Raw genomic sequence first — 20485 nt, forward strand, 5'->3', positions numbered from 1 at the left:
GCAACACTGTAGAGCATTCAGTGCTATTACATCTTTACTAACTCCTTCTATTCAGTCATCTTTATTGAAAGTTCCATATTCTCTCGCAAATAACATGTAATTTAGACATTATTGGTTCACATCTTTGATAAGCAGAATGCAGCAGGTGTTCATTAAATATATTTTTGTTGATGAAAATGGTAGATGTGACATATATATAGCCTTTTTACAAATCAGTCACCTTGCCTCTGGGCTAAAGTAAAGCTGATCAGAATGTCCAAAAAAATACAAATGCACAAACAAGGACTAACCCATGAGAATGGAATTTTTAATTTCATTGAAAATAATTTGGGTAATTTTAAGGTGGAAAAGAGAAACTACTGAGACTCTCCAGTGCTGTTCACCATTGCTACTCTCAGAGCTGTCACAGGATTTTACCAGTCTCTGTTTCCTTGCCTTCGGCCCAGCTTACGTTATCCCCTTAGCTTAGCTCTGGCACACCTGGGGAGATTGTATGTGTTTGAGACTCTTAGACTAGCCCCAAATCCAAAAATGGGTTATAGTATGCATAGAAATTCCCACTTTAGGATGATTCAATGATTTCATAATGGTGCCAAAGCAATAACTATTCTGTGGAAAACCCATACTTCCAGTTTTAAGTTTTGCCCCACTCCTAGGCTAGGAATATGTGATACATCACTCTTTCTCGATGTTGGGCAGCCCCAGTAGACCACAGCTGCCATCAGTCACATGACCACAAAGGGGTGCAACCGACTCTACTGTGTACTGTTTTTCTGTTTCTATTCCATTTATTTCTACCGATATTTCCTTCTATCTGTTGACTTTTGACTTGGTTTGTGCTTCTTTTTTGAATTCCTTCAGGGTAAATTTAGATTCACCAATATTTTTCTTTTTTCTCTTTGTTTTCATATTGTTATATGAGAAGTCAAGAGACAAAGCAAGAAAGAGAAAGCTCCCATCTGCTGACTCAATCCCCAGATGCCTGAAATGGCCAGAACTGTACCAGGGCAAAGCTGTGGAGCTGGGAAGTCAATCAAGGTCTCACACATAGGAGCAGGGACTGAATGGCTCAAACTGTCACATACTGTCTCCCACGGTATATATTGACAAAAAGCTGGAATTGGGAGCCAGAGCCAAGAATTGAACCAAGGCACTCCAATATAGGATGTAGGCATCCCAACCAGTGTATTTTTTTACGTTCCATTTATTTATCTTTATTTGAAAGGCAGAGTGGAGTTGGGGATGGGGCAGTGAGAGATCTATCTTCCATCAACTGGTTCACTCCCCATATGGCCACAACAGCCAGGGCTGGGCCAGGCTGAAGCCAAGAGACTTAAACACCATCCAGGTCTCCCATATAGGTGGCAGAGACCCAAGTACTTGAGCTATCACCTGCATTTGCAGGAAGGGCATTTGCAGGAAGCTTGATCAGAAGCAGAGTGGGAATGCAAACCCGGGCACTCCAATATGGGAACCAAACCTCTAAAATGACAACTAACCACTGTGCCACAACATGCAGCACCAACTGAAATCTTAAGTACCAAGCTAAGCACTCACCCCTCTTTTTTTAATGTAGTCATTTAGCACCATTTAGAACTACTTAGAACTACTTTTGCTGCAAGCCATGTATTTTGATACGTTAGATTTTTTGTTTGTCTCAAGAAAGTTTCTGATTTCCTCCTGACTCATTGATTATGCATGAATATGTTAATTTGTGCATAACTTTCACTTTATGATACTGATTTTTAATTTTATTTCGTTTGTTGTCAGAAAAGATATTTGGTATGATTTCAAACTTCATGAATGTGTTAAAACTTGTTTTGTGTTATCTATCACAGAAAATGTTCCAAGTTCTTGAGAATAATGTATTCTGATGCTGTTGGGTGAAAAATTCTGTACATATTTATGAGACGCATTTGGTCCATGGTGTTGTTCAAGACTTTGTTTCCTTATTATATACTTTTAGAAATTTTTATTTATTTGAAATTCTGAATTACAAAAGAAGGAGAGAGAGAGAGAGAGAGAGAGATCTTCCATCTGTCAGTTCACTCTCCAGGCAGTCACAATGGCCAGAGCTCAGCTAGGCCAAAGCCAGGAACCAGGACCTTCACCTGGGTCTCTTGCTTGGGTGACATAGGCCCAAGTACCAAGGACATCCTCTGCTGCATTTCTCAGGCATTTAGCAGGGGGCAGTATCAAAAGTGGAGCAGTTGGGATATGAACTGACACCCACATAGGATACCAGCATCCCAGACAGCTTTACCACAACGCCAACCCCTCCTTATTATTTTTCATATGAATGTTTTATTCATCTTTGAATGATAGCTATTGAAATCTCCTGCTATTATTAGGTTGCTATCTGCTGCTCCTTTAAGTTCTGTCATGGTTTACTGCATTTATTTGGAGTACTGATGTTGGGCATTGATATAAATATATATACACATGAAAATACATCTTTTTGAGCATATATATAGTTAACATGTATTGATATTGGGTATATAATATATTATTATTTTCTGTTTCTAGTGAATCCACTGTATTATCATTATATCATGTCCTACTTTGTCTCTTGTGACACTTTTTTTTGAGATTTTATTATTTATTTTGAGAGTTAGAGTTACAGACAGTGAGAGGGAGAGACAGAGAGAAAGGCCCTCCCTCCATTGGTTCACTCTCCAAATGGCTGCAACGGCGGGAGCTGTGCCGATCTGAAGCCAGGAGCCAGGGGCTTCCTCCTGGTCTCCCATGTGGGTGCCAGGGCCTAAGGACCTGGGCCATACTCCTCTGCCTTTCCAGGCCACAGAAGAGAGCTAGACTGGAAGAGGAGCAACAGGGACTAGAACCCGGCGCCCATATGGGATGCTGGCACTGCAGGTGGAGTATTAACCAAGTGAGCCATGGCACTGTCCCCCTTGTGACACTTTTGACTTAAAGTTTCCTTTGTCTGACATAGTGTAGCTCCTCTGTTTCCTTTTAGCTGCCACTAACATGCAATATCTTTTTCTGTCCTTTCATTTTCCATTTGTCTGCTTTCTAAAATATAAAGTAAATCTCTTGCAGACAGAATAGAGTTAAATCTGGTTTAATTATTAATTCTGCCACTCTGTCTCTTAATTAATTCTGTCTCTCAATTATATTCATATTCATACGGATAGATAAGGATTTACTGTTGTCATTTTGTTGCTGTGTCTAGTTTTTTTTCTCATTTTCCTCTTGTGCTGTCTTCATTTGTCTTTTGTTAAGTTTAAAGTGATACACTTTGATTTATTTCTCTTTTTAATATGTTTCATAGGTATTTTTGCAGTTACTATGAGAAGTACATAAAATGTTTTATAGCTGTAACAGCCTATTTTAAGCTGATAACTTCAATCACATACAAAACTCTACTTCTTTTCTCACGTAAACTTTGTTATTAATGTCAAAATAACATCTTTTTATATTGTGTGTTCACAAACATATTTCACATATCTATGGCTATACTTTCGTCTTTTCATTTCTATACCAAAATCTAAAGTGATTTATATGCCACTGTTACAGTATTCTGTGTTTGTCTGTATATCTACTCTTAACAACAAACTTTAGACTTTCATATAACTTCGCATTTTTATCTAGCTTCCTTTTACTTCAACTTAAATGACTCCCATTAGTATTTCCTATAAAGCAGGTCCAAAGAAGAACTATCTCAGCTTTTATTTATCTGGGAAAATATTCAGGTTTTCTTCATTTCTGAAGGAAAATTTTGACAGATATAGTGTTTTGAATCGCCTGGGCTTTTTTTCAACACTACATATGTATCATGCCACTCCCTTCAGACCTGCAAGGTTTCCATGGTGAAATATGCTAGTATCCCCATATGAGCATCTATTTACATGACAAATCACTTTTCTTGTGCATATTTAAGAATTCTTTTTTTGCTTGACTTTTCATAAATCGATTGTAATGTGTCTCAGAGTGAAATTCTTCAGTTAGAGCCCTTTGGGGTTCTTGATTCTGGATGCCCATTTCCCTTCTAGATACTCAGTTTCCAACCATTGTTTTTCACATAAGGTTCTTATCCTTACTCTCTCTCTCTCTTCTCCTTCTGTGATTTTCATATTGCATATATTAATTTACTTGATGGTTTTCAGAAAGTCCCTTAGCATTTCTTCATTCTTTTTCATTATTGTTTTCTTCTTGCTCCTCCAAATGGATAGTTTCAAGTGGCCTGTCTGAGTTCACTGGTTCTTTCTTCTGTTTTATCAAATCTGCTGTTAAACTATTTAAACAAAGTTTTTAATTCAGGCATTTTACCTTTCAGATCCAAAATTTATAATTGGTTCATTTATTTATTTTCTCCTTATTGATTTCTCATTTTGTTCATCATTTTCCTGACTTGTTGAGCATCTTCACAATGACTACTTTGAATTCCTTGTCAGATAAATCATATACCTGTGTTTCCTTGGGGATGATTTCCGAAGAATTTTTTTCTTCCCTTGATTGGGCCATGTTTTCTGTTTTTGTTTTTTTTTTTTTTTTATGTTTTGTAACTTTGTGGTGGGATCTACAAATCTGAATAAAATACGACCACCAATTCTAAGAACATAATGAGATTCCCCTCCTTCTTCCCCCATCTGCCTCCCAATTTCTTTCCTTCTCCTTCTGTCATTTTTTAATTTTTGAGATAGCATCGTTTAAGTTTATATTATAGTAAAAAGGCTTTATACTTCACTGAATAAGAAGTTTAACAAGTAAAAAGTAAAAAAAAAAATTCTATTTTAGTGGGAACACAGACAATAGCTATAGACAACATTCGAATGGAAAAAATGACCATTTCACCCATATGAAGTAAATTCTAAAGAATCACAGATCATTAAAACTAGAGTAGTAGAATATTCTTAACCATTGGGTTGGCAAAGGTATAAAATAAAGTTTTATAAAACTATATTTGGAGTAATACTGATACATAGACATTTCTTTTTCTTTATTTTGTTTGTTTATTCATTTGCTTTTGAATTTTAGCTGCCACATATAAGGGAAAACATGAAATATTTGTCTTTCTGTGTCTGTCTTATTTCACTCAGCATGATATCCTACAGTTGCATCAATTTTGGTGCAAATGTTAGAATTGCATTTTTATTTGTAGCTGAATAATATTCCATTGTGTAAATATACATTTTCTTTATCCATTCATCTGAGGATGGACACTTTCTTTGGTTTCAAATTTTGGCTATTGTGAACAGTGCTGCTATAAACATGGTAGTGCAGGTATCTCTTTGATACATTGTGTTCAAGGCTTTTGGCTATATATTTCTAGTGTTTTTTGTTTGTGTGTTTTTGGTTTTTTTTGGTTTTTTTTGGATAGACAGAATGGATAGTGAGAGAGAGACAGAGAGAAAGATCTTCCTTTTGCCGTTGGTTCACCCTCCAATGGCCGCCGCGGCTGGCGCACTGCGGCCGGCGCACCGCGCTGATCCAATGGCAGGAGCCAGGTGCTTCTCCTGGTCTCCCATGGGGTGCAGGGCCCAAGCACTTGGGCCATCCTCCACTGTATTCCTGGGCCATAGCAGAGAGCTGGCCTGGAAGGGGGGCAACCGGGACAGAATCCAGCGCCCCGACTGTGACTAGAACCCGGTGTGCCGGCGCTGCTAGGTGGAGGATTAGCCTATTGAGCCGTGGCGCCGGCCTATTTCTAGTTTTTTAAGAAATCTCTGCGCTGTTTTCCACTGTGACTGTACTACTTTCCAATTCCACCAACAGTGCATAAGTGTTCCTCTTTGTCCACATCCTCGCCAACATTTGTTACTCTCTGTGTTTTGGATTTTTGCCATTCTGACAGGGGTGAGGTGATATCTCATCGTAGTTTTGATTCAAATTTCCCCAATGGCTAGTGATGTTGAACATTTATTCATATATTTGTTAGTCATTTGTATTTCTTTTGAGAACTATCTATTGAAGTCCTTTGTCCATTTCTCCACTGAATTTGTTTTGTTCTTGTTAATTGAGTTTTTAAAGTTGCTGATATATTCAGGATATTAATCCTTTGTCAGATAGGTGGTTTTTATTTGCAAATATTTTTCCCACTGTGTTGGATGTTTCTTTACTCTATTGATCATTTCCTTTGCTGTGCAAAAGCTTCTGAGTTTGCTACAGTCCCATTGTGTCATTTTGCTTTTGTTGCCTGTGCCTTGGGGTCTTGTCCAAAAAGCCATATGTTACACTGATGTCTTGGAGTATTCCCCTATTTTCCTATATTTTCTTCTGCCAATTTCATAGTCTCAGGCCTTAAATTTAGAGATTTGATCCAGCTTGAGTTGATTTTTGTATATCATGAGAGATATGCATCTAATTTCATTCTTCCACATATATATCTCCAATTTTGCCAGCACCATCTGTTGAAGAGATTATCCTTACTTTACTACTTGGTCTGAGCACTTTTGTTAAAGATCAGTTGGCTTTATATATGTGGATTAATTGCTGGGCTGCCTATCCTGTTTCATTGAACTGTTTATTGGTTTTTATGCCAGTACCATGCTGTTTTAATTACTATAGCTTTGTAGTATGCTTTGAAGCTAGATATCATGATGCCTGCAGCTTGGTTTTTCTTGTTCAGATTCACTTTGACTATTCTGGGTCTTTCATGATTGCGTATGAATGTCAGGCTTTTTCTAACTCTGTAAAGAATGTCATTGGTATTTCGGTTGGGATTGCATTGAATCTGTAGATTGCTTTAGGTAATATAGACATTTTGATGATATTGATTCGTCCAATAATGAGCAAGAAATATCTTTCCATTTTTTGCGTGTCCTTTATGATTCCTTTCATTAGTGTTTGATAATTTTCATTATAGAGATCTTTTACTGTCGCTCCCCCTCTTCGCGGAGGAACGACACAGGACCCTGCGCTGTTCTTTTGTCTGCTCGGCCCTCCCCGGGTTTGCTGCTGGTTCTTCCCGGGTTGGCTACCGACACTTCCACCTCCATGGAAGGGCGGTTCCCCCTGCCACTTTCCCCACTTCCGCGGGGGAGCGGCACACCGCCGGCCGGCTCTCTCGGGGGCTGCTCAGGTGTTCCTTCAGATGTTCCTGGTGCATGTTGTCTCTCTCCTCCTTTATAGTCCTCTTCCACCAATCCCAACTCTGCTACCCACACGCCGAGTATGCTGCTCTCCCCCAATCAGGAGCAGGATCAGCTCCTGCAGGTCATCACTCAAGTTGGCGAGAGGCAGCTGCATAGAAGTTGTTACTCCCTTCTCAGCGCCATATTGTGGGAGAGCAGATGCATAGAATAAGTCTTAATTCCAGTAACAGTCTAGTCCGAGTTGCTCCCCACATTTTACTTCTTTGGTTAAATTTGATTTGATTTTTTGTGGCTATAATGAAGGGAATTCTCTGTTGATTTTGCTTTCTGAGTTCATCACTAGCACACAAAAAAGCTACTGTTTTTCGTATGTTCAGTTTATAACTTGCAACTTTACTGAGTTGGTTTATCATTCTAACAGCATTTTGGTGGAGTATTTAGGTTTTTTCATATAGTATGTCATTTCATTTGCAAACATGGATAATCTGACTTCCTCTTTTCCACTTTGATGGCATTTATTTCTTTCTCCTCCCTAATTGCTCTTGCTAAAACTTTCAGTACTATATTGAATAAAAGTGGCAAAAGTAGGCATCCTTATCTTGTCCCAGATCTGAAGGGAAATATTTTAAGCTTCTCCCCGTTCAATATGATATTGGCTGTTGGTTTGTGACATATAGACTTTATAATTTTGAGGAATGTTCCTTCTATATCTAATTTGTGGAAGGTTTTTATGAAGAAGGGATGTTGAATCTTATCAAATACTTACATAGTTGATTTCAAACTTGCTTTCATTTCACTCTTAATTGTATTCTAGATTTCTCATAAAGGAATTGGTACATGTATCATTGTTGCATTTATCTCTATGACAGAAGGAAGTTCCAGGGCTTGTTAGTCTGTTGTCCTGCTGACCTGTAGACTATTGTTGTTAGCTAATTTCTTTATGATTTATTTTCCCTGATTATGGTTAATTTCCTTATAAACAAGAATGACTGTATACATTTCTTAAGTATTTAGACTTCCTTAGATCAATATGTTCACTGGGTAGCAACTCAATTTGTTGATTGCTTCACTAAAGTTCGGTTTTCCCCTCAACAAGGTGAGAAGTTATAATTTTAATAGCATTTCCTAGTCCAGAAAACCTGAATAATCAATATTTAGAGATGGCATCATGGCACTAGTGCAGTAGATTTAAGTGTGTGCCTACAATGCCAGCACCCCATATCAGAGTGCCAGTTTGAGTCCTGGCTACTGCACTTCTGATCCAGCTCCTTATTAATGTGCCTGAGGAAGCAGCAGAAGATGGTCCAAGTGCTTGGACTCTTGCCACACATGTGGGAGATTCAGATGGAATTCTAGGCTTCTGGCTTTAGCCTGGCTCTGCCTCAGCCATTAAAGCCATCTGGGGAGTGAACCCACAGATGCAAGATATCTTTCTCTCTCTATCTGTCCTTCTCTGTCATTCTGCCTTTCAAATAAATTAAATCTTTTTTTAAAAAGAATCAAACTTATATGTGAAATATGGGACCAATGAGAACTTCACTGATATTTAACAATTTTAAAAGTATAAACTTTCTGTGTGAACTACTTCATGCTAACCATATAAGTCATTCAGTAACTTTCATATAAGTATGCATTACCCTGTACTCTATATAATATATTCATGTATTCAATATAGCAAGGTATTCTAGGCTAATATTGTGACATTCCTCTTGAACTGCATCTGGTAAGGTCTTCTTACATGCTCAGTCTAGCAAAATAGCAAGGTTCTAACATGGCAGAAAGTAGTAAAAGAGGCCTAAAAGAGAAGCAGAAAATTAAGGGAAAATAAGATTGAGTTTCAAGAAACAGGTCATTTGTAATAATCATATATCAAAATTCCTATTTTTAAAATAAAACTGTTCGGCCTGCGCCATGGCTCAATAGGCTAATCCTCCACCTGCGGCGCTGGCACACCGAGTTCTAGTCCCAGTCAGGGCGCCAGATTCTGTCCTCATTTCTCCTCTTCCTGCCCAGCTCTCTGCTGGCCCAAGAGTGCAGTGGAGGATGGCCCAAGTACTTGCGCCTTGCACCAGCAAGGGAGACCAGGAGAAGCACCTGGCTCCTGCCTTCGGGTCAGTGCGGTGCGCCAGCCGCAGCACGCCAGCCGCGGCGGCCATTGGAGGGTGAACCAACAGCAAATGTCTCTCTCTCTCACTACCCACTCTGCCTGTCAAAAAAATAAATAAATAAAAATAAATAAATAAATAAAATAAAAATAAAACTGTTCTAAGAGAATCCAGAGATTATAAGGCCAGAGACCCTACCCTAAAAATGAATATGAATTAATACCACAAACATGGTATGTAGATTATTATACCATAAGGAAAAGCAGGAGAGAGTGAAATCTTGTAACTGCAAAGAGATGTGGATTTAGATAAATACTGTTTCTGCCTTTTGATCCTTTGTCATTTAATGCCTCTAAACAGTTTTTAAGAGCTTAAGCCTTATTTACATGAAAAAGGTTATTTAAGTGAATCTTTCTTCTGGAACATTTTACCCAACTTCATTTATCCAACTTTATTCCAAGACTCAATAATTCTGTTTGTGCATTTATTTGCATACAACTTAGACAATATAAAAAAATTGTTAAATTAAGCAGTTCATTTCAATTGTAAGTCATCACATTCTTAGACAAAGATAAGTTTGGTCTGATAATTAATCTTAACCACAAAGCATATTTGCAGTTACCTACCCCTATTTCGTTAACACAAAAGACATTTAACTTCAGACAAAATTGAGGCTGTAAAATAAAACTAAACATTGAATCAAGATATCATTACAGAAATGTGTGCAATGCCCAAACTTAAAACAGAACACAAGAGAAAACAGTGCAGCTTTTCATCCACAAACCCCTTTTTTTAGAAGTTTGCTTCTCCTTCCCATATTTGCTTATTTTATTCACACATATATAAAAAAGCAGGCATATTCTTTTAAACAGAAACTCTGAGAGGTAAAGGAATGTTCATTTCACTCTTGTCAGATGTAGAGTCCTTTTGCCTCAGTCGCCATTCATATTTTTCTATTATCTTGATGATTCTTCCTTGATTGTCCATGTCTGTTCTCTGTGCTTTTATCTTGTAAGATCATATCTTGATGTCAAACTCTATTCTCTATAGTCTGATTCACAAAGAGTTATTAGAAAAGACTTATTTTAAAGACCTGTCTCCTTAGGAATGATTATACACACAAAAGGCAGCTCTTGGATAATTGAGAGTCTGGGGATAGAAGAAGTCAACCATTTTAATGGTTATCTGTGTGCAGTCAATGGCAGCTGATTTTTTTTTACACATTTTGGGGCTCCAACTAAGCTAGGGCCTGGGATCAGAAGAAATACAAGAGCCATCTACTTCCACTGTTTGGCTGTTTTTTAATGGTCTAATAAATCATAGATAGCACCATAGATTTTCCCTTATATCTGCCTATGGCTGACAGAAGAGGAGGGCATTTTTCAATCCTCTATCAGTTTTTTGCTAAAACCGCACACTTGTCAAAGCAGTGAGAGGTTTGCCTTTCCAGGTGTGTGATCAATGCACAATGATATCAGAGATCCTCAGTGAGAGAAAGATCCTACTTTGCATGTATTGAGTCTGAAAATTCATATTAGATCCCATATTGTATTGACAGGGAAACACTTATCTCAGCTAATTAAAAAAAAAAAAAGCCAACTCATGTTCATTAGATCAATTAATATAAACCGACACAGCATGTGAGGGAAAAAGGATGTGAAAGCAAATGCACATTCTCCAATGCGGTGTTAGGGCTTCTATTTTGCTTTTATTTTTTAAATTCTTTTGATATTTGTGAGGCAGAGAGACAGAGAGGAAGGGACAGAGAGCAAGAAAGCTCGCAAACATGGGTTCACTATCTCAAATGCCCACAGCAGCCAGGACTGGCAGGGCCACAGTCAAAACTAGGAACTCAGTCTGCCAGGAACTCAAATACTTCAGCCATCACCACTGCCTCTAAGGGTCCACATTACTAGGAAGTTGCAGTCAACCAAAAACAGGTATCAAACTCAGCATTTTAACTGCTAGCTCTGCCCTTGTGTGAGAGCTGTACTGATCCACTTCAAAACTTTCAGCTATTCTGCCATTCTTAATTACATTCCCTGTAATTAAGACACAAAGCACTCAGAAAAATTCCAAAATGATCATAGGAGCAGAACCTGAGGAATTTGGGGGATAAGGGCTCAAATACAAAGTTACCTTGACCTGTTGGGGGGCTAGGAAATGCTTTGATATCTTAGAAATAAATATGCTCAGTTCTCTTAAAGTACATTTTCATCGAGCTAGTAAATGTTAGTATAAATTATAGGTAGTGCTGCTGGGCATCATTCATGCTCTTCTAACTCTAGACTCCCACCTTAATCATTTGTCTTGAGTTTTTGAATTCTTGCAATGATTGTTTTCCATTTCATTTTATCTGTAATAAGCACTTAAATGTTTTTCAGAAGTCAGCTTGGGGAGTGAGAGTGTGTTCTGGGAATGGGGACATCAAACACATTAACACACACAAATGCTGCTGCCTCATAGGGCAAACAACTCTGAAGAGCAGCATATCATTAACAGATCATTGGGATGAGAATTCCATTTCCTATGTTGATAAGGGTTGGGAAGGAAAGCTGAGTAGGAGTTGAAATCCTGCAAGAGATTTTGTCACCATGCTGGTCAGTGAGAATGAGCTCTGCAATGAGTATTGGATGGGCGAAGAAAATTTACTGATACTATCAATATCAATTCCCTCTTGTTTCTCAGATTGATGCATTTTGTCACACAGAAGGGGGCTCTAGAATTTTGATATAATGTGGCCACTAAATGTCAGCTTCATCAGGAGCCCCATTGACAAAACAGCAAGCTTTTCCAAAGCTGGAGAGAAAAAGCTGTTTTGTTATTTAGAAAAAGCATGTTAGTCTCCAATACCACGCTTACACCTTTTCAAAGAACAATTTAGATTTTATATGCTGGTGGCCTTTCAGATGGTCAGATTTCTTTCTCAAATTAGGAGACTGGGAAAATGCATTGTGGCACAGTGGGTTGAGCCACTGCTTGGCATGCTTTACTCCCATATCTCCTGTATTAGAGCACATGGGACTGTGTTCCGCTTCGTATCCAACATCCTGCCAATCAACCTGGGAGACATCAGATGATGGCCTAAGTACTTGGGTTCTTACCACCCAATTGTGGGAGACCTAGCTGGAGTTTCTGGCTCCTGACTTCAGCTCCTTGGCTGTTGCAGGCATTTGGGGAGTGAAACAATAGATGGAATGGATGGAAAATATCTGTGTGTGTGTGTGTGTGTGTGTGTGTGGTGTGATATGTGGTGTGTGTCTTTTCTGTCTGAACCTCTGCCTTTCAAATAAATAAATAATAAATAAAATTTTTAAATGCTTTTTTAAAAAGGAGCCTGTCCTTGATTTGTTTCTTTGGAATGATGTGTATACAAAGGGATTGAACATGATCAAAGCAAAGTTTTAATTCTGATGCATATTTATTTTCACATTTCTTTAGAAAAGAGATAGCATTTCCACATTTCCAAGCACCACATGCATGCATCATACATTTTGCTCATATTTTAGGATATTTAAAATATAGTGCCATTGCATTCCTTTGCAAAGATTCAATAGCAAAGTACTACAAACCGAATGGCTGAAACAACAAAAATAACTTATAGTTCTGGACTCCGTAAGTCTAACATCAAGGTGTTGACAAGGGTTGTTTCCTTCTGATAGTTGTGAGGATCTGTTCAATGTCTTTACCTAGCTTCTTATGGTAGTTTGCTGGCAATGTTTGATGTCCCTTGGATTGCAGAAGCAGCACCACGATCTCTGCTTCATGTTCATGTGACCTAGCCCCTTTGTGCAAATCTCTCTATGTCCAGCTTTCCCTTTTGCATAAGGAAACCAGTCATATTGAATTAGATGTCTACCTTACTCAAATATTGACCTCATCTTAAATAATTATGCCTGTAATGACCTAATTTTTTAAGAAGGTCAAATTCTGAGGTACTAGTGGCTAGAATTATAATATATATGAATTTGTGGAAAACACAATTCAATGCCTAACAATAAATAGTTGGCCTGTCTTCATTTTCATTATCATTTATAATTTGGTTATTTTCACATCAAAATGCAAACACCTGAATTCAAATATAATTTGCAAAGTAATCAGCAAGTTTTGCTGAGTACCTAAGTTTTGCATTAAATTATGTTAGATACTGTAAGATATGGAAGCAAAAAGTAAAACAAGAGTCCATTTCCTGTAACCTACCTGAAGTAACAAAACTCGCTAACAGTCACAACTTGTTTTAAACTGAAAAACATAGTAAAACATGGATTATAGAACCAATATCCTGCATCTTTCACACAAAACATGTATTACAGAGCCAAGTTTGCTAGATCTTTCCCACAAAACCCTACCACACTTTATAGTAAGATTTTTTAAAATTTATTTTTCCTACAGGGATATTTTGAATCCATGTTCCTCGGCAGTATCCCAGGAAATGTAAAGATCTCTAAGAGTGTCGGCCAAATTTTTGGGTTCGAGGGTTGCATTCAAGAACTTCAAGTAAACAACAAAGAAGTCTTAATCATTCAAGAAGCACTGCATGGGAAGAACATTGAGAATTGTTATATCCCTTGGTGTGATCATCATCTATGCCATAACAACGGCACCTGCATCAGGTCAGTACCAGCTCCCTGATATGCAACCTATGTTACGTGATTCCAAGTTCTTAAAACAACAAAACCATGCAATGTTGTCAACTGGGTGGTGGAAAACATGTGGTGAAAACTTATTTGCTCAAAGTAATTAACACATGTGGATACAAAGGCAAGTGATTCCTCTGAGACTCTGAAAATAGGTAAGTAACTAAAGCTGATGGGAAGTTTGAAAGGATTGAAATTTCAATCTGAATGTTTTGGCTTTTTGTAACAATGAATAATAGTTTTTATTCATTGATAGTAGTTTTCTGAATTTATTAATTTTGTTTTAATCTGCTTATATTTATATTATAAATTGAGAAAAAATGTATTGTTTATTTACAATCATTTTTCATCCATGAAGCAAAGATTTATCACGCTTGCAAGCTTAAGATCTTAATTAAAATTACTTTCTGCTCCACTGAAAAGTCTTATGTGAATCAACCCTGAGGGAGACTCATTTGGACAGTGTAGAACATATTCCCAAATTCCTTCAATCCTCTGAGAAATCTATATTTCAAGTCTACAAATAATGACAGAGTAGAAACTGAAACATGGACAAATTATACTTACTTAAGTCAGGGAAAAATTGACCAAATCTCACAGGAGACATCTTAATTAATTTGTCTCAGTAGTTCCAAGAGACAAACTACCACATAGTTAATAATGATTCCATAGAAGTAAATGTCTATAAACATAGTGTGGAAAAGAGAAAAATTCTTTCAAAGCAGCAGCAGAAGAAATGGTTGGCAGAAATGGGCTCTGAAAGTGATTACAAAAATTGCAAATGGAAAAAGAGAGAAGGAACCAAAAGGCAAATACAAGGCAAAAGGACAAGACAGGTAAAATAGAGTCAAGGTATTGTATTTATCAATCACAGACCGACTAATAAATTTGAAAAACTGAGCATGATTTAATGATAAAGGAAGAAATTGTCTTTTGGAGAGTCTCAAAACTTTTCTTCTGATTCACACAACTTGATTTATACAACTATACAACAACAGCAACGTAGACCTATTTAATACAAGTATAACTCATAAAGGTTTTAAGACCTAAAGAATGATGAATAGGGAGGCTAAGAATAAAGATAATTTCTGAACCATGATCATTTTCCTAAAGGAAAGAAAAATCAAAGTTTTCTTCAATAAACATTCTACTCTATAATGAACAAATTAATAACAATTTTTAAAAATATGGAGTGAAGGGTGGCCAGTGCAGTGGCTCACTTGGTTAATCCCCCATATGGGCACCGAGTTCTAGTCCCAGTTGCTCCTCTTCCAGTCCAGCTCTCTGCTGTGGCCCCAGAGGACAGTGGAGGATGGCCCAAGTGCTTGGGCCCCTGAACTCGCATGGGAGACCAGGAAGAGGCACCTGGCTCCTGGCTTCGGACAGGCGCAGCTCTGGCCGTTGCAGCCATTTTGGGGGGTGAACCATCGGATGGAAGACCTTTCTCTCTGTCTCTCTCACTGTCTGTAACTCTATCTAATAATAAAAAAAAAATGGAGTGATCCAAAATACTAGTTAGTAAGGTGACTTTCCAAATCCTGCAGAAGAAACTGCCAGTCTGCCTACCCAAGCAAAAGAGAAACAGGGGAAAAGTTTGTCTACTGACTTTACTAATATCAGAAAGGTTTATGTCCTTCAGTCTAAATACATATTTAATGAGGCTTTACCACTGATGAAATTATTGGAAGAAATGACAAGAATTGTGTTTTCTCCTTTCCTGTCTGTGGTAAACATCCTCTACTGTTGGCCCATACTCTCCCCTTCCTCACGGTTCTGTCTCCTCAGTTTTCTGTGGGTGTGACCTGTGACTTACTCATCACAACAGAATAGCCAATAGAATAGGGTAATAGTATGCAACTCCCCTGTGGAGATAACTAAAATTCTGAATTGCCTCTCTCTCGCTGGCTTTGATGGAGCATACAGAAAACTGGAGAGACCTATTTTTTTTTAACTTTTATTTAATGAATATAAATTTCCAAGTACAGCTTATGGAGTACAATGGCTTCCCCCCCCCCATAACTTCCCTCCCACCCGCAACTCTCCTCTTTCTCCCTCCCTCCCCCCTTCCATTCACATCCAGATTCATTTTCAGTTCTCTTTATATACAGAAGATCAGTTTAGCATATATTAAGTAAAGATTTCAACAGTTTGCACCCACATAGAAACACAAAGTGAAAAATACTGTTTGAGTACTAGTTATAGCATTAAATCACAATGTACAGCACATTAAGGACAGAGACTCATGGAAATGGTGGGTTAAGAAAGGTAGTTTGCGGTAAAATGTCAAGCTTGTGGTAACAGTGTTGTGCAGCATTAGGAAACAAAGGCACTCTAGTTTTCTGCATAAGTGTCTACTATTTCCAACTCATAGAAATAGATGTTAGTTGTACTTTAAAATATTAACTTTCCGAGATATTTTAAACTCAGTGCTTATGAAATAAAGTAAGCTTCATATTTTCATGAATTAATCAAACCCACATTCCTTTCAATCCTTGTTATTTAATATATATTTTAAAGCAAGAAATAAATCTAGTCATCCTAGTACAATAGGTAGAAGTAGTCCTAGGTTTGTTTACACTTTGTAAGTTCATTGTATTAGATTTATTTCAAAAGGAATGCCTGATAGCTAACTAGGAGCTAAACAGCTTGTGAAACAGATGTGAAGTGAAGATACCAGTCCTACATGCAGGGAGTTCTCACGGTCCTGTGGAAGCTCTATATGCTCTTTGGTATTTAGGGTGATTTTTTTACAACTTTGTATCTGTTCATCTGTTTTCAAATACGACAGGTATTCTAGCCTCCTGTACCCATTTATGAGCCTTTCAACAACTACCCTGGAGGAATCCACTTCCAGTTAATAGATGCCTTCTTATCCCTAAACAAATATACTCATCAGTTAGTGTACTGAACTACATTATGAACAAACATTTCTTACATGCTGTGGACAATATGATTTCTGTCTTGATTACCAGTGCTCCACTTTGGTAAATTATCTCTTGCATTATCACTATGACTCATTCAAGCTCTCCCCTTGTGTAGCCTAATACTGCAGCACACTAGAATTGGCCAATTCCAGAACAATTCCTCATAACTGATGTTAACAGAGGAAATGAGGTAAGGGCCACATGAGAAATTTTTGCTCACAAAGAATTGGATACAAGAAATCTTTCAGAATAGCAGATCAATTTGAATGAGATAAATTGATATTCAGCTTTTCTGGATTCAGGAAAATGGAGAAGTTGACCTAATGGAGTACTTTTTAGGCCTGGAAGTTTTATTGTATTTTCAAAGTAACAGATTGTATATATTCAGAATAAAACAGTCATTGTTACAAGGAGAAGAAATTCCTTTTGCTTCTCTGTTTGCCCATCTCAAAATATGAAGACTATAACATTTTAATATCATAGAATGTGTGTATATGTTTTTGCATGCAGATGCAAATAACTTTCTCGTCACAGTTTAACCATTCCAGTTTAGTGACTCTCATCCAAAGTTCGGAGAATGCCTCCTAATGTGGTATATAAGAAACTTTCTTAGAAGAGAAAGGGGGAGATTTTCAAATCTGTGCACACCTACACACGCGCACACACACACACACACACACACACTTCTAATGCTGTGATTCTGATTCTCCCTGGAATATATGCCTATTCCCTTAACAAGTAGTTACACTGTTGGTGTAACAATATCTATCCTTGAGGCAGTGTGCTCTAAACAAGAGTAGAGTCATGAACGAACAGTTTCAGTACCATAGAATTCATTTTATGTTTTACAAAATGAAATATACTTTCGATGGGTACTTATAAACAAAATCATCGCTAATTTTTGTATCTTATTTTGACCTAACGCAGCATTATAAAATGCTGTCTTTACCTTGTCTGCAAAGATAATCTGCTTACCAGAAGACAAATTTCATGCTGAAAAGTATTAAGGGAAATAACGCTTCAGCAGCTTTACTGAACAAATGTCATTCTGCTTTGAGTACCATCACATGTTTCTGGATAGTGTCCAATCTTTTTTCATTTCGTTATAAATCTGTGCTAGAATTTTCAAACCCCTGTGGTTGCTCATTTCAGAGAAGTCCAAATTGTATGTAGTGAAATTCAGTTTAGAAAAGTGATACAGAAGGGTTATTCTGAGTATCTAAATCCCCATGGATTTTGAACAAGCTGTTTCCAAAAGGGCATAGGAAGGTTAGCAAATTAAACAGATAATATTTAAATTACTTTCCCCTTTCTGTGCCAGATGTTTTAAAACAGGTTGAACAGCAATTACAAAGGAGCATCAGATTTGGGAATATACCCTATACAACCAACCATGGCACTAAGAACTTAATGTCACTGACATTATAGTAAATAATTATTGAGACATTGATTTTAGACCTCGTCTTAATTTTTCCAGGAGATAAGAAGGTATGAATGTGTTTTCTCATGCATTGGAAAGTGACTAAGTCTCACATGTGAGTGGGTGTGTCTTATGTGCCTCTAACTGTTCCCCTCTCCTTATTCATTAACAGTGCTGTTCTCTGTGTGCTGGGACAGGAGTCAGCACAAGTTTTCTGTAAAATGTGATTTGCAAGTATTTTAGACTTTCCAACACAATGACTCAACTTTCCCATTGTATAAGAAAAGCAGCCACATTGACAAAATATAAATGAATGGGCAAGGCTGTGATTTAACAAAACTTTACTTATAAAAATAGACGACCAGCAAAATTTAGTCTCAGGGCTGTAGTTTTCAGATCATTACACTAAGTAAACAATCAGATAAATTAGTGCTGTGTATTTTATTGGTCAAAGACATCCAAGTCAAATTAATGGTGTTTCCTTATTAAGTAATCTCTTTTTAAAAAAAATAATTATCAATATTAGTAAATTATGATTCTCAGTGTCCTATGTGAATAGGAGTGTTAGTTTCTTCATTCTTTTCTTTCAATCCCACTTTCCCTATTATCTCATTTTGGAAACATATTTTTTAACACTGTCTGGTAGAAAGAAGTCACTTTTTCATGATCTCTGAGGTATTTAGTTTCCAAGCCATTTAGCACTTCAAAATGAGATGGGAGTCATAGATTGAATTTGAAATTGCAATAGTAACACCATTACTCAGTACAAAGAATTAGGGCATTGTGTCTTGGCCTTTCCATTCTTTCTATAATGACTTGCAACCTCCCCATAAAATTTCTGCTAGTGTTCATTGTCACAGTGTCATGTAGTTACATGTCACCCGCTGAGATCTTTGAGTTACCACCCCGTATCCAGGGCAGATTACCCATAATCTAACTCAGCAGTCTACCTTATTCTAAATACCAATGAAAAAAAGAACCTCTTTCAGATAAATTTCTTACCATGTATTTAGACTAATAACATCTTGAAATATTTAGCCCTTGTTCTTAGTGGCTCACTGTCTGGAGATATCACCCTTGAAACTATACATAGGATTTAAGTATCTCTTATAGTTTATATTAATTTATACTTGGTCAGATTTGTTTTTTAAAATATTTATTTATTTATTTATTTGAAAGGTGGAGCTAGAAAGAGAATTGGAGACACATTTTCATCTACTAGTTCACTCCTCAACTGGCCACAAGGACCAGAGTTGTGCCAGCTGTGCCAAAAGCTTTTTCTGGATTTCCTACATGGGTACAGGGGCCCAAGCACTCAGGCCATCCACCATTGCTTTTCCCAGATGCATTATCATAGATCTGAATGGAAAGTGGAACAGCCAGGACTTGAACTGGCATCCAGATAGGGTGCAGGCATCACAGGCGGCAGCTTTACTCATTATGCCACAATGCTGGCCCAGGTCAGAGGTCAGATTGTTTTAACAATGAACCTTCACAGGGCTGGCACTGTGGCGCAGTGGGTTAAAGCCCTAGCTTGAAGCGCCGGCATCCCATATGGGCGCTGGTTCTAGTCCCAGAAGCTCCTCTTCTGATCCAGCTCTCTGCTATGGCCTGGGAAAGCAGTGGAAGATGGCTCAGGTCCTTGGGCTCCAGCATCTGCATGAGAGACCCAGAGGAAGCTCCTGGCTCCTGGCTTTGGACTGGCGCAACTCCGGCCATTGTGGCCATCTGGGGAGTGAACCAGCGGATGGAGGACTTCTCTCTTTGTCTCTACCTCTCTCTGTTACTCTGTCTTTCAAATAAATAAAATAAATCTTAAAAAAAAGAACCTTCAAACATCTCATTTGTAGGTGGTCCCTATTGCTAGAAAAATGGGGTGAGAAGGGAAATAATCCAATTAGGCTTAGGTGAAAATTTAGACACGTATGTGATTGCATAGTTTTCCCCATCTCTCACATTGTGTTAATTAATTGTGAATTTAAATGTATATCTGTGTAGTCTATTCATTAAAAGCAGTTTAAACTTTATAAATGCAAATATAAATTTTTTTCTCTGTCACTGATGTCAAACATACTCTGTAGGATCTTTCTTTACTTTCCCTTCATGGACTATCATGCAAATTCAAGACATCTGGTTCAAGTTAGTCCAGTTTGAAATCTCTATCTCACATACGGTTCAGGGATCACTAGACTGTATAAGTTTGTATAGACTTCAACTTCAAGAATCTAGCATAAAGAAGGATTGTGGTACTTCCTTTTTAATTCCTTTATATGTCTCTTCTGCTTCTGGTTACTCCAGGGTTGATGCGAGCTTGGATGAGAATTAGACTAGAAAATATAATAGG

At 37.6% G+C, this 20485-nt stretch overlaps 1 protein-coding gene across 1 annotated transcript in view; it reads left to right on the forward strand.

The window, feature by feature from the left end:
• The window catches only part of EYS (eyes shut homolog), a 1404981-nt gene that overhangs the window by 1093020 nt on the left and 291476 nt on the right, over nucleotides 1-20485 (forward strand). Inside the window, exon 24 of the mRNA XM_070074646.1 lies at nucleotides 13553-13773. Coding sequence (XP_069930747.1) covers nucleotides 13553-13773 — 221 coding nt within the window. The remainder of the gene's footprint in view (nucleotides 1-13552; nucleotides 13774-20485) is intronic.

The sequence above is a fragment of the Oryctolagus cuniculus genome, chromosome 5 (assembly GCF_964237555.1).
Source record: "Oryctolagus cuniculus chromosome 5, mOryCun1.1, whole genome shotgun sequence".
Taxonomy (NCBI): domain Eukaryota; kingdom Metazoa; phylum Chordata; class Mammalia; order Lagomorpha; family Leporidae; genus Oryctolagus; species Oryctolagus cuniculus.